Source organism: Fundulus heteroclitus, chromosome 18, assembly GCF_011125445.2.
Source record: "Fundulus heteroclitus isolate FHET01 chromosome 18, MU-UCD_Fhet_4.1, whole genome shotgun sequence".
Taxonomy (NCBI): domain Eukaryota; kingdom Metazoa; phylum Chordata; class Actinopteri; order Cyprinodontiformes; family Fundulidae; genus Fundulus; species Fundulus heteroclitus.
In genome coordinates this window covers 36,300,175-36,314,744 of record NC_046378.1, presented here as the reverse complement: position 1 = coordinate 36,314,744, position 14,570 = coordinate 36,300,175, and the positions used below count along the sequence as shown (strand labels likewise).

General features: G+C 42.5%; 1 protein-coding gene across 1 annotated transcript in view; it reads left to right on the top strand.

The window, feature by feature from the left end:
• The window catches only part of ccdc9 (coiled-coil domain containing 9), a 34,255-nt gene extending 20,744 nt beyond the window's left edge, over positions 1-13,511 (top strand). The window contains exons 11-14 of the mRNA XM_036149857.1: positions 593-746; positions 882-1,689; positions 7,065-7,223; positions 12,396-13,511. Of these exons, the coding sequence (XP_036005750.1) occupies positions 593-746; positions 882-1,689; positions 7,065-7,223; positions 12,396-12,400 (1,126 nt within the window). The 3' untranslated portion in view covers positions 12,401-13,511. The remainder of the gene's footprint in view (positions 1-592; positions 747-881; positions 1,690-7,064; positions 7,224-12,395) is intronic.
• The last annotated feature ends 1,059 nt before the right edge of the window (positions 13,512-14,570 follow it).

The window sequence follows — 14,570 nt, the reverse complement described above, 5'->3', positions numbered from 1 at the left end:
GCAAATAGTCGTATTTAGCTGCTGAAATCAAGGAAAAATGAAAAAATCTCAAGAAAATTTTACTTACTTTGAGTTCCCATTTTGCAGTGTAAAATTGCGTTGACTGAATGAAGCACAAGATTAAAGTAGAGATTGTTGGCCAATAAATGCACATTATTATTATTATTATTTGAATGTTTTATTCTATTTTTATTCATCTAAAATCTGTAGTCTAGCAAACTTGAATTCTGTATTTTAAAAAAAGTTTTGAAGAGTCATAGCTGTTTTTTATATGTTTTCATATTTTTATTATTCACTGTAAAATTCTTACTGTGGTGTTTTTTTAGATTGACAATTTTAAGATCTGTCCAGGGACAACAGATGAAAAATAGCCTTTTGGCTAATTCTGGTGCATTTGCAGGAATGCTAATTAATGCACACTGTCCCTGTCAAATACTAACAAAAAAAATTGAATAAAAAAACAGCATATGTTTTGCACTTTTAAATGTACTCGGCCATGAACTCCTCTGTTTAAAAGAGTCAGATTTAAGAGCATTTCTGGCCCAAACCGGGTCATCTGCAGTAACTTTGCTTCTGCTTTCATTGATGACAGCATGCACGACAACCGCTGGGAAGGAGAGAGGGAAGAAGAGGAGGAGGGGAAAGAAAAGGAGGACAAGACGAAGAGAGAGGTGAAACCTACAAAAAAGAAAACTAAGAAAGAGGAAGAAGAAGAAAAACCCAAACCTGAAGCAAAAGAACAGAAGGTAAGGTTTTTTTTTTTTGTTTTTTTTTTTTTTTTTTTTGGGACCTGCTGAGGTTAGAGTCTGCTGTCATAAAGCCTTAATCATTTTCCTGTAGCTTTCTCTCTAATTCCCTCCTTTTTGTGTTTTCTTCATCAGGTGGAAGAGAAAAATAAAGACGAGGCGGGAGACGATGACGACGAATGGGAGGACGCCAGCGATGAAGAGGAAGCCGGAGAAAGAGGCGACTCAGAACCGGAGCCCCGAGGCGGCGAGAGGAAAGGCAAAGACAAAAACGTCCCGTCCATGTCTGCCAAGCAATCTCTGCAGACGAAGTCAGCGGGAAGCCCCAAGGAGCAGCGCACGCCGAGGCCGAAGATCCGCATCCCGCCCCCAGCGGCCGTTCAGGAGTCGTCAGATTCTGGGAAGCCCCCCAGCCCCTACTACCCGCTGGAGGGCCACCGGCCCGTGTCGGACTGGGGCGAGGAGATGGAGATGCAGTCGCCCAGGAGCAGCTTGGGAGGGGAGAGCCCGCTGAAGCCCTCCAGCACCGAGTCCAGTCCTCCTCAGAAGAAGGACCAGGAGGAGAAGGACCAGGAGGAGAAGGACGAGGAGGAGAAGGACGAGGAGGAGAAGGACGAGGAGGTGAAGGACCAGGAGGTGAAGGACCAGAAGGAGAAGGGCGAGAGCCAAGCTGGGGCCCCCAGTGAGCCACAGCAGGAGGAGCAGACGGAAGCGACAGCCGTGGATAAATCTCCTCCTCCTCCTCCAGCAACCCCTGAGCAGACCGTTACCGTATCTGAGCCAGAGCAGATCATCTCAGAACCCCCCGCTGCTCCGCCCTCTGATCCCGCCCCGCCTGAAGACCCTGACCCCGCGCCGTCCTCCCTTCCTGACGCGTCGCGCTCTGACGTCGACGAGGAAGCAGGGACGGCTGACCAGGATCCACCTGTGGCTCCATCAGAAGGTAAAAAAACAACATGGAGAATATAAAAGCTGCTCCTCTGATCCCTCATGACTAAAGCCTCTTTCAGACCTGGAACTGACGGTCCCATTTGTTCTTGTTTGGTTCATTTGGTCTCGTTTATTCCCGTTTGGTTCATTTGGTCCCGTTTGTTCCCGTTTGGTTCATTTGGTCTCGTTTATTCCCGTTTGGTTCATTTGGTCCCGTTTGTTCCCGTTTGGTTCATTTGGTCTCGTTTATTCCCGTTTGGTTCATTTGGTCCCGTTTGTTCCCGTTTGGTTCATTTGGTCCCGTTTGTTCCCGTTTGGTTCATTTGGTCCCGTTTGTTCCCGTTTGGTTCATTTGGTCCCGTTTGTTCCCGTTTGGTTCATTTGGTCTCGTTTATTCCCGTTTGGTTCATTTGTTCCCGTTTGGTTCATTTGGTCTCGTTTGTTCCCGTTTGGTTCATTTGGTCCCGTTTGTTCCAGTTTGGTTCATTTGGTCCCGTTTATTCCATTTGGTCCCGTTTGTTCTTGTTTGGTCCCGTTTGGTTCATTTGGTCCCGTTTGGTTCATTTGGTCCCGTTTGTTCCCGTTTGGTTCATTTGGTCTCGTTTATTCCCGTTTGGTTCATTTGGTCCCGTTTGGTTCATTTGGTCCCATTTGTTCCCGTTTGGTTCATTTGGTCCCGTTTGTTCTTGTTTGGTCCCGTTTGTTCCTGTTTGGTCCCGTTTGGTCCATTTGGTCCAGTTTGTTCCTGTTTGGTCCCGTTTGGTTCATTTGGTCCCGTTTGTTCTATTTGGTCCCGTTTGTTCCCGTTTGTTCCCGTTTGTTCCCGTTTGGTCCAGTTTGTTCCCGTTTGGTCCCGTTTGTTCCATTTGGTCCCGTTTGTTCCTGTTTGGTCCATTTGTTCCCGTTTGGTCCCGTTTGGTCCCGTTTGGTCCCGTTTGGTTCATTTGTTCCCGTTTGGTTCATTTGTTCCCGTTTGGTCCCGTTTGTTCCCGTTTGTTCCCGTTTGGTCCAGTTTGTTCCCGTTTGGTCCCGTTTGTTCCATTTGGTCCCGTTTGTTCCTGTTTGGTCCATTTGGTCCCGTTTGTTCCCGTTTGGTTCATTTGTTCCCGTTTGGTCCCGTTTGTTCCGTTTGGTCCCGTTTGTTCCATTTGGTCCCGTTTGTTCCATTTGGTCCCGTTTGGTCCTGTTTGTTCCTGTTTGGTCCATTTGGTCCCGTTTGTTCCCGTTTGGTTCATTTGGTCTCGTTTATTCCCGCTTGGTTCATTTGGTCCCGTTTTTTCCCGTTTGGTTCATTTGGTCTCGTTTATTCCCGTTTGGTTCATTTGGTCCCGTTTGTTCCCGTTTGGTTCATTTGGTCTCGTTTATTCCCGTTTGGTTCATTTGTTCCCGTTTGTTCCCGTTTGGTTCATTTGGTCCCGTTTATTCCATTTGGTCCCGTTTGTTCTTGTTTGGTCCCGTTTGTTCTTGTTTGGTCCCGGTTGGGTCATTTGGTCCCGTTTGGTTCATTTGGTCCCGTTTGTTCCCGTTTGGTTCATTTGGTCTCGTTTATTCCCGTTTGGTTCATTTGGTCCCGTTTGTTCTTGTTTGGTCCATTTGGTCCCGTTTGTTCCTGTTTGGTCCATTTGGTCCCGTTTGTTCCCGATTGGTCCCGTTTGGTTCATTTGTTCCCGTTTGGTCGCGTTTGTTCCCGTTTGGTCCAGTTTGTTCCCGTTTGGTCCCGTTTGTTCCATTTGGTCCCGTTTGTTCCCGTTTGGTTCATTTGTTCCCGTTTGGTCCCGTTTGTTCCGTTTGGTCCCGTTTGTTCCATTTGGTCCCGTTTGGTCCATTTGTTCCCGTTTGTTCCCGTTTGGTCCCGTTTGTTCCATTTGGTCCCGTTTGTTCCACTTGGTCCCGTTTGTTCCTGTTTGGTCCATTTGGTCCCGTTTGTTCCCGTTTGTTCCCGTTTGTTCCCGTTTGGTTCATTTGTTCCCGTTTGTTCCCGTTTGGTCCAGTTTGTTCCCGTTTGGTTCCATTTGGTCCCGTTTGGTTCATTTGTTCCCGTTTGGTCCCGTTTGTTCCGTTTGGTCCCGTTTGTTCCCGTTTGTTCCCGTTTGTTCCCGTTTGGTCCATTTGGTCCCGTTTGTTCCCGTTTGGTCCCGTTTGTTCCCGTTTGGTCCCGTTTGTTCCCGTTTGGTCCCGTTTGTTCCGTTTGGTCCCGTTTGTTCCATTTGGTCCCGTTTGGTCCATTTGTTCCCGTTTGTTCCCGTTTGGTCCCGTTTGTTCCATTTGGTCCCGTTTGTTCCACTTGGTCCCGTTTGTTCCTGTTTGGTCCATTTGGTCCCGTTTGGTCCCGTTTGTTCCCGTTTGTTCCCGTTTGTTCCCGTTTGGTCCCGTTTGTTCCCGTTTGGTTCATTTGTTCCCGTTTGTTCCCGTTTGGTCCAGTTTGTTCCATTTGGTCCCGTTTGGTCCCGTTTGGTTCATTTGTTCCCGATTGGTCCCGTTTGTTCCGTTTGGTCCCGTTTGTTCCATTTGTTCCCGTTTGTTCCCGTTTGGTCCATTTGTTCCCGTTTGTTCCCGTTTGGTCCCGTTTGGTCCCGTTTGGTCCCGTTTGTTCCGTTTGGTCCCGTTTGTTCCTGTTTGGTCCCGTTTGTTCCTGTTTGGTCCCGTTTGTTCTATTTGGTCCCGTTTGGTCCTGTTTGGTCCCGTTTGGTCCCGTTTGTTCCTGTTTGGTCCCGTTGCCATTCAGATTGAGGTTTCAACTGTTGTATTTAGCGAAAGGAGCCTTCCTGCTTTAACCCTTCCAGCCCGTTAGTTGCTATTCTTTAATGTTGTTTAATATTTAAAATACTGGTGAGATGAAGCTCGAGCTCTTGGTTTTTTTTTGTCCTTCTGATCATCACTCGCTCTGACTTTGGGATAATTAGCTTGAACGTCCATAACGTCTAGAGTATCTTATCTTTTAAGATGTTGCGTTGGCTTCTGTGATGCATTGTGAAAACGGAGGAAGCGACGAGTCTTTCCAGTGCAACAACAACAAGTACCAGAGTCCATCTTGTTCAGCTTATGACCACTTAAATGCCTCCCATGTGCAACAAACGTCCACAGATCATATGGCTCTCTAAGGATTTTAGCAAGAATAGAGAAGACAAGGAGTGTAGCAGGAGCCTGTTTACATTTATCTCAGGCGGGACTTAAACCTGGTCTAAATCTGGACCATAGCAGTCGCTGTGCCGCTGTAAACTGAGTGATGCTGCAGTGTTGGCGTAATGATGACCCATAATCTCTTAAAAACATCTTCCCCACTTTGCTCTAAGATGATTAGGAGTTGTCGAGCTGTGCTGGACTGATTTATAATACACTTTCACAATAATTTGTTTCTGATTAAATGCTGTTTTTAAAAATATCATCTAGCAGAGAAACCAGGTGGACGAGGAGGGAAGCAATCAGTACAGGATGTGAAGATACAAAGTTATTTTTAAAAATCGCAAATGTCTAAAGAAATTAAATCTGGTTAAGTGAAACCAGCTGCACAAAAGAGGCAAAATTATTTCATGTATTGAGAAAATGCAACTATTGTACCAAACATCAAAGAGGAATAAGTGGTTTCCAGTGATTAGTGCAAAAGGAGAGATTATGTTGGCAATAAAAAATAATGTTTCCTAATAGGTATTGAGTTTTACTACAGCTGGATTAAAAGTGTTGGTGACAGATTGGTCTGACTGGAGGGCGACTTCTCCAGGAGCAGCCAGCCAAGAACGACTTACTGACTGTTTCACATCCAGAGGTCCCCAACAGGCTGACCAGTTATAAAATTAGGGCAATGGGGTGGGTGTGGGCATAGGATGTTCTTCTTTAACATCTAACAGGTTAACAAGCATACAGTGTTGGGCGATAATTCAATAAAAAGTTCAACAGTTTTCCTTTCTTTTGCATTCTAACCAATCGTGTAGGTTGTAATGATGTAATATTAACCTACGTGGCTACTATGCAACCGGGGTTGATTTTTTTCAGCGAGGCTCCCCCCAGAGGGCGAAAGTAAAAGTGCACTGTCATAAAGATGCTCAGCTGTTCTGGTTTCTCCATCAAGCCAGGCGCGGTTGTTTTGAGCTTAGCAGACAGGCGAACGCAACGAAAAGTCGAAAAAACAGCAGTACAAACAATGACTAACACAGTTAAGGTATGAACATCAAGGTTTCCCGCAGCGCTATCTTGGCGAGGTGGCCGCCTGGCCAAACTCACGCTACCGCCTCGCCAACATTAAAAAAAAAATAGATAAAATTAAATAAATAAATAATAATAATAATAAAAACTCGATATGCTTGCATGTTTATTTGACGTTAACACGCGGTTCTTTGTTGTTGCTTTCGCGCGTGCATATAGTGAATGGCAGGGCAAAAACACATGGAGTTCTCGCCGTAAAGCAAGACCGACTCTCGCGATGCACGAGACTTCTGAGCCTGTGGGTGCGAGCCGAGGGCTCTTGCAATTGCAAGTACAGTATTTCCCCTACAGACCACCAGGGCGGCCGAGAAAACCTTTGTTCGACCTGAAATGACTCAATTAATGTGTCCCATACCGTTTTGGATGATTAAATAACTGAAAAATGTTGCATAGTATGCCTTTAATATGACATCATTACATCCTCCCAGCCAATCACAATGCAGACCCAGAAACCAAGCTCCGCCCCCTTCTGAGAGTTCAGAGAGCACACGTTCTTTTTTTCTTTTTTAAAAACTTACAGTTTTGGTAAAAAGTTGGTTGAATAAAGAGTTGAGTTTGAATTCAGTGTTTGTTTCTGTCGCTAAGCAACAGCATAAAATGGCCAGGGCTGCACTTAAAATGTATGTTTTGAATTTATTGCTAATTATCGATATCAATCAATATCATTTCTATTTTATCGATATGCTTCTTTTCTATATCGCCCAGCCCTACCAGAACGCCCGAAAGCGTCAGGTTTAATATTTTACTCTAAAATTAAATAAAGGACTTTACTGTCTGGAGTTTAATTCATGCATCTGCGTTCAGAGACGGTCCAACATGCCTCCTGGTTCTCCAGCACAACGTTGGAGTTTTCCTTCAGAGGAGATTTATGACGCCAATCTGCAAATTAAACGGGTGTCAGAAATCATTCCTGCCCAGTAAAAGTTAAATATGGGAAGTGCTCCTCTCCTCGTATTGTGTGTCTCTTCTGATCCCGTTTTCCACAGGAAAGTCAAATTAACTCTATTACAAGCTGCTGCTTTGTATTACCTGTTCTGCTTCTAATGTTCTCAAGTATCTTTTTACATCCACTGCTGATGTATTTATTTTATTTTTTTACTTATTTAACTGACATTTAACTTGTTAGAGTGTGAATTGTTAGATCAGATAATTTGGGACTATATCTCACCTTCGTCGTCTCTCTGTCAGAGGACAAGTCGGACCCTCCTCAGGCCGCTGCATCCGTTGAGGCCGAGCTGATTTCCCCCAAAGAAGCGGCGTCCGGGAAAGAAGACGAGGCGACGCCGGCCGGGGACGCCAACGCTCCGGCCGGCGAAGCAGAGCTGCCGTCAGAGCAGACGTCATCAGGTACGGATCTTTACCGACTCCCGTTTGTGAATTATGAAGCGCTGTGAGCCTCAATCAGGCGTCGCCACAGTGAATCACTACGGTTTGTTTCCACGGTTAAATTTCTTTTTTTAAATCGTCCTCCTTTGCAAACATCTTTTTCTACAGGCCATTTTATTTGCTTGTGGTTAACGCAGAAAAAAGTCCCAAGTCAAATCGCAGTTTTGATTTTTTTTTTTTTTGCCAAAAATTGTACAGCCCTAATTCGCACAGAGGTAAACTCACATTGCCGCCAGGTGAGAGAGAGAGCGCTCAGAGTCGTGACAGATTTTTACCTGCATTGGTAAATATTTCTGCTTTTTGTAAACGGGCCCAATTTCTGAGAAAAGATGGAGAGAGAGACAGAAGCTGGCTGCTCATATAAAACTGTATTCTGGGATATTAATGGAAAGTCAAGTGGAAGGAAAATCTTGGCAACACAGCAACGCCGACTCTCCCCATGTGGGGGCGCCCTAGAGCCGCTGCAGCGTGGTAAAGAGCAGCTGCTGTCGTTGTGCAGATCAGGCTCTAATGCAATAAATGCTTAAATGACCAAGAATGATTAGGATTCAACTGGATAAATCGTTCCTTTTCTGCTGAATAAAGGTTTTACGTGGTGCCCCGATTACTTCAATATACCGAGAACGCTTCCCTGATACAAATGTAATGAAGATCACAGCTGTTTAAACTCGATTAGAAACATTATCGCTCAGTACAGCACGTTCTCAACAAGTAAACGGCTCTGTGGTCATTTTCAGATGTTCTACAAAAAAATTAAATAAAATGCTGGCTTTGATTGTCGCAAATCACCAAAGCTCTTTCCTTTGGAAACAAAAACCCATCATCGATGAAAACAGATCGCTTCTTTATTCTTGGAAAAAACGCATTTTTGTTGCAATATACATATGGATCAGAAGCATCCCAAATGTAATAAAATTAAAACTGAATTAAGTTATGCTCAAAATTATTCTAAACTCTGGCAGATGTAGATTTAAAGAGATTTTTATTCAATCATAAATGATAGAAAGATGGAGAGAGAGACAGAAACTGGCTGCTCACATAAAACTGTATTCTGGGATATTAATGGAAAGTCAAGTGGAAGGAAAATCTTTGGAACACAGTAACGCCGACTCTCCCCATGTGGGGGCGCCCTAGAGCCACTGCAGCGTGGTAAAGAGCAGCTGCTGTCGTGTAGATTAGGCCCTAAAAAAGCCACTTTGTCTCATCGTTGAGCAGAAATGATCACCTCCTGCCTCACATCACCGCTCGTATATATATAATATCACTTTGGACATGAATTTGATGAAGGAATTGCATCGTGACAGGGTTAAACGCTCATAAAAAGTAGATTTTTGCATCATGTAGGCCCCAATCTAAAAGTTGGTTTTATTTGCTTCAATGTCATTCCTCTCCGCATCTCGATTCAAATAAAAACATTTTAACCCCAGCCTCTAATTTCTAAGCCATATGTTATGACTCTGTAGCTTGATTAAGATCTATAAGCCCTGGCAATATTGAAAGTGTTTATTTTCATATATATATATATATATATATATATATATATATGTATATATATATGTATATATATATGTATATGTATATATATATATATATATATATATATATATCTATATATATATATATATATATATATATATATGTATGTATGAAATATATATATATATGTGTGGCTATATTTACGTGTGGCTGAACCCTCTGAGTTCAGCCACACGTAAATAAAGGAACATGACAAGGATATATATATATATATATATATATATATATATATATATATATATATATATATATATCCTTGTCATGTTCCTTTATTTACGTGTGGCTGAACTCAGAGGGAGAATAATTCAGGAACGAGCGTCTTCTGTTTTAAGAATTTCCCAATGTCATTGTCTTGTCTGAGTCCCTTGAATCCAGCGCTCGCTCCTCGTGGTTTCATAAATCATTAGTTTGACCATTTGCAGATGGGAAGGGGAATTGCTCATCCTCGTTAGAATCAATAATCCGCTCACATTTCCTCACCAGCTATCCCTTCGTCTGTCGTCTGCGCGCTGCGGTTTAAAAGTGAGGCTAAGTGAATAAACCACAGGCTGAAGTCATTATTTCTCTTTTTACAGCCATTTAGCTCCTGTCCTCTGTGTCAACACTTAGCCTAATGGGAAAGTTATGTTATAAATGTTTGTGTTTTGTATTTATTTATTTGTTTTAGGCTTTACGTGATTTCTGAATCGTAGTCTGGGGCCACACTTTGGACACCCCTGCTTAATTGATAATTGAATTAATTACACGTTTAACTGGTTATTTCAAGTTTAACACTAACATGCATTTATTCATTTTCGCAAATTTAGAAACCTAAATTGATTAAAAGTTCATGAATTATTCTGAAATTGGAAAGTCAAACGCCTCACTTGGTTTTGGTTTATTTTCAAGTTCATTCAGATGTGGTAAAAATAAATTAAACTAGACTATGTTGATAGATAATTTCAGTTTAGTTTTTAAAAACACCCCGGTTTCATGTAAAAATAATACATATAAGACCTTTTTTGGTCTCAGATTGATTTAATTTAGTTTTATTGTATTAGAGCCTCAGGTCTGAAGGAGCATCCACTCTGTATCTGAAGGCGGTTTATTAGGATGTGGAAAACTGTGGTCGTCGGTCCCCTTTGTGACATTTTGTCATAAATTACTCCAGTAGCCCTTTTACTTCAAACTTCTGATGTCCATTTTGGTCTGTTTACTCACTGGCAAAGATTTTAGGCTAAAACTTTGAAAGAACATCCTAATCGGATGGTGATCGTAAGGACAGTCGTTTTCTTGGGAATTAGGAGGAGCACTGATTGCATTTTCGCTTCGTGTAACTGGTGTGTGATTACCAGCGGAAGTCAGATGAGCTCATGTGGGCATAAAGTACGCGGCCGTATGGCTGTGTGTGTGTGTGTGTTTGTTGGGATCAGGAAACCAGGGAAATTAGAGGCTCAATTAAAGCTTTTAAACGGCTCCTTCGGAGGAAATGAGCCGCAGCCTGCAGGACCGATGATGGTGGCGATATCAGGGAGGCGTTTGAAGTATGATTGAATTAAATCTTCTGATGTTTCCGATGGACGATCTGGGAGAGGCCACAGGCGGGTTTTGTGGAGCCCTAAAACAAACTCTGAAAAAAGGGATTTAATAAAAAGTTAAATTTTCTTAAAATGAATGTGTTTGCCCTTGATTTGGGCAGGTAAATTAGCTGATCTGCCAGTGGAAAAAGATTTTTGCGCTTTAAATGGGAACAATTCATCTCATCTTTTTTCAAGCAAATATATCTAATTATCTCATTTACTTTCTTAAATCAACGACAAATACACTAATTTCAAGAACATTTTACTTACTTTTACTTCCCTTTTAGCGTTGCATATGGAAACAGACAAAACACTTTAAGGAATAAAATATCAAGGACAAGGACCAAATCCTTGTCCTTTAACCTCATTTAAAACACGAGCCCTAGAGACACTGGTTGCTATAGTGATTCCCGCCCTTTTGTAGACCATGGGGGGAGGGGAGAGGCGCCACATTGTTCTCAAACAAAGAAATCTTAAAGAAATACTGACTTTTTAGGTTCTGCTGGGCTCAAATAAATTTCTGTGTCCTCGCAGTTTTTTTGTTCTCCAGTATATGACGGTTTAAACGGATCCTTCAGTTCCAGATTTCAAAGAAACATTTAGAGCTGAAATATATTGGAGGTGAATAAAAGTTTGGGTGCGCACAACCCACGCTATTAAAAACCTTGAACGCTGCAGCAATGGGAGTCACGCTGACGGAAAATAGACAGAAATGCCCACATTTAGAAGTGTTAACTGTACAGGGCATGATGGAACTTTATATATCAAAATTTATATATAATATATCAAAATATCAAACTTTCAGAATAAAATCACCCCACCAACTTACGCTAACTTAACTGGTGTAAGCAAAGCAGAAACACAAGGGGCTTTTGGAGGATGAAAATAGGATATTTAAGTGCACGGATAATGAGTTTTGCCCTAGAAAATGAAAACCATGACTGTTTTTTTTTTTTAATCATTGATGAAATATAGCGGCATAAAGGACCGCATCAACTTCTGTTCTCGCAACCCGCAGCTGGCCGTTGTTTCCCTATGAGCAGTGTGAGTGGGGGTTTGTGGAGAAGCAGCACTGGATCAGAACCATAACTCGCACCATAGTCAGTGTGAGTCCAGGGTAAGCCTGTAGCAGCATAACTACAGAGATAGCTCAGGGTAACATGAGCCACTCTAACTATAAGCTTTGTCAGAAAGGAAAGTTTTAAGATTAGTCTTAAAAGTAGACGGGGTGTCTGCCTCACGGACCAAAACTGGGAGTTGGTTCCACAGGAGAGGAGCCTGATGGCTAAAGGATCTGCCTCCCATTCTACTTTTAGAGACTCTAGGAACCACCAGCAGACCTACAGTCTGAGAGCGAAGTGCTCTGTTAGGAACATACGGGGTAATCAGAGCTCTGATATATAATGGAGCTTGATTATTAAGGGCTTTATACATTAGAAGGAGAATTTGAAATTCTATTCTTGATTTAACAGGAAGCCAATAAAGGAAAGCTAAAATAGGAGAAATATGATCCCTCTTGTTGATTTTCATCAGAACTCTTGCTGCAGCATTTTGGATCAGCTGAAAGCTTTGAACTGCATTTTGTGGACTTCCTGATAGTAAAGAATTACAATAGTCCAGTCTTGAAGTAACAAATGCATGGACTAGGTATTTTTTTTTTTTATGGGTCGGTTCTGTGCAGCAGACTCAAATGTTTAGGCTTAAGGATTCGGGTTAGAGTTATGGTGCGAATTAAGTTCAGGGTAGAGGTAAGGGGTAACGGATAAGGTTAGGCATAAGTGCAATTACTAAAATCCATGGAAGTCAACACAAAGTCCTAAAATGTGTAGAAATAAAAACTTTGGGTGTGTACTAATTTCTTCTATTTAGCAGCCTATCAGAGTATGAATGCTCTGATTAACAAGGGCTTCGCTGCCCGAGTCGACATCAGGATGAGTTTTTATCCCAAAGGTCTTCATGTTGCAGCTGGATTGTAATTTCATTTTTATTCATCTAAGTCTTTGAAACTCAGCCTTTCCTCGCGTGTTTCTGTCGACAGGTTGACACTGACAGGAGCAGAGAAGGAGCCGAGGATCACGGCACAGAAGGCGCCGATGTCTCCATCAATGAATGACCTAAATCATCATCATGAGGAAGAGGAGGATGGGTCAGGGAGCTTTACATCCATGGACCCACCGGTCGCTCCAAGCTGGTTTCAAGACTTTGGATCATTGGTTGTGATCCACATCAGTTCTGTTCTTCTCTGAGGCATCATTGGTAACATCTCCATCGACTTCTTCAGTCCTCTATATTTTTTTAATCTTACAAAATCAAGGGATTTCTAACTCCATTGAGAACTAAACCCGATGTTGTGCTGAAGTCAAGGGGGAGTGAGTTGTTCCTACGGGTCAGGCAGTAATTGGACCCGTCTTTGGCTCATTAAATCGACCTCAGATCCCCAAAGAATAGGGCTAATCACACTTGGTTCAGGGTTTTAGTGAGTGGGGGAATTATTTTTTCACATAAGTTCAGGTTTATCTTTTTTTATGTATAAATCATGATTTGGAAAAAGCGGTTTGTATTTACCCAGGGTATCTTTATCTCATTTTAAATGTGTTTGATTTGAAGCGTTCACATGCGATTAAAAGAGAAAAATAAATCTGTGAGCAAAGAAAATGCGTGTAAAACGGGGAATCTTTTAACCCCTTTTCTGTTAACTGATTTTGTAGGTTTTAAAGCCTCCTTATGTTAACGAAAACTTGAGCAAAGTGAGTTAAAGCTATAGTCGGGAATCTCGTTCAGAAACACTTTTTGTTATACTGGGTAAAATCGTCCTTCCATCCTGAAAGTAGAAAATACATTATGTATTCACAAAATAAGGAGGTTAAAAAAATCGTAAACCATAACCAGTTTCTGCCGTTTGGTCCGAATGGCATGGATTTGTCATAATTTTGTTTCTGCTCTCACCCATAGAAGTTATATACTGACCCCCCTCTGTCCCTCAGATTCCCAGGGAATAAACTTATCTATCGGTTCTCCCACATGCCAGTTATTCTGACGCGCTCACGTAGCGCCAGTGTCTGTGCTCTTTCCTTCCGAGTTTCCGCTTGCTGGCTGCGCATGCGCACTTATCTGGTTAGCTTAGCGGCTAGGTTAGCGGTTAGCTTAGCGGCTAGCCGTTTGTTGTAGCTCTGCTGCTCTGGCCGTATACTTTGAACATATCTGAGAGTCGCAAGAAGCGAACCGTGTTGATGTTTATGAGAAAAAGAGGAAGGCCTCAGTAGAAAGAAATAAGACCAGAGTGGATTTGGGAGATTTTTTTTTTTTCCCACGCCATCCCACTGAGGAGCGGAACAGCAGGGAAGGCGGTCTTGAGCAAAGAGCGACTTGGGGAAACTTACAGGAAAATTGCCAGATGTTGCTTTAAACAGCAGATTTAACAAAGACTGGAAGCCGTTTAGATCAGGTAATGTTAAATTAGTTCACCTGGTTCTGACCTCCAGTCAGAACCAACCCTCCTCCTGTCAGACCCGAAACAGGAGATGTTGCTCCCCTATTTGCACAATTCACCATATTTCAGCTGCATTTTCCTAAAGCCATTTCTTAGAAACTTCATCTTTTATATCTGTTTAAGCATCAAATGAAAACGAGGCTGGTAGGAAAAGCCCGACTTGGTGGTGTTACCCCTCAGAGCTGCTGATGCACGACACCTAAAACTCACCTGCGGCTGCCAGCTTTTCTGAGCTGGGGGCTTCAAAGCTGCGCTCTCAGGTTAAAAAAGTCTGATTGTTGGTTTTAAATCCACCTAGAGGACAGAGCAGAGATGCTGGATGCTTGCTTCAGCATCATAAAGGGAATGTGACACATTAATCCCATGTTGTATATAAAATGAAAGTGAATATAGACATTATTGCAAAGGGTTTTAATGTAAATGATGCAGTAAGCTGTCCGTTTAGCTCATCTCGCCTCATTGTGTCGCCTTCACACATCCTCTGCTTCCTGCTTGAAGAAGACGACATGACGTCTGTTTTAAATGAGTTTGTGTCTTTCAGTCTGAAATGGTGAATGCGTTTTGCATTTTTTGTTGCTGTGGCATTTTAATCGGCGCTCTCTGCTTCATTAGCGGAGCTTTTCCAGGGAATTTAAACCCCTGACCTGATTGGTCCAACGAGTCGGCTCACGTTTTATAACGTCTATTTTTATTGCATCGGAAAATCATGTGACAAGTTGTCGT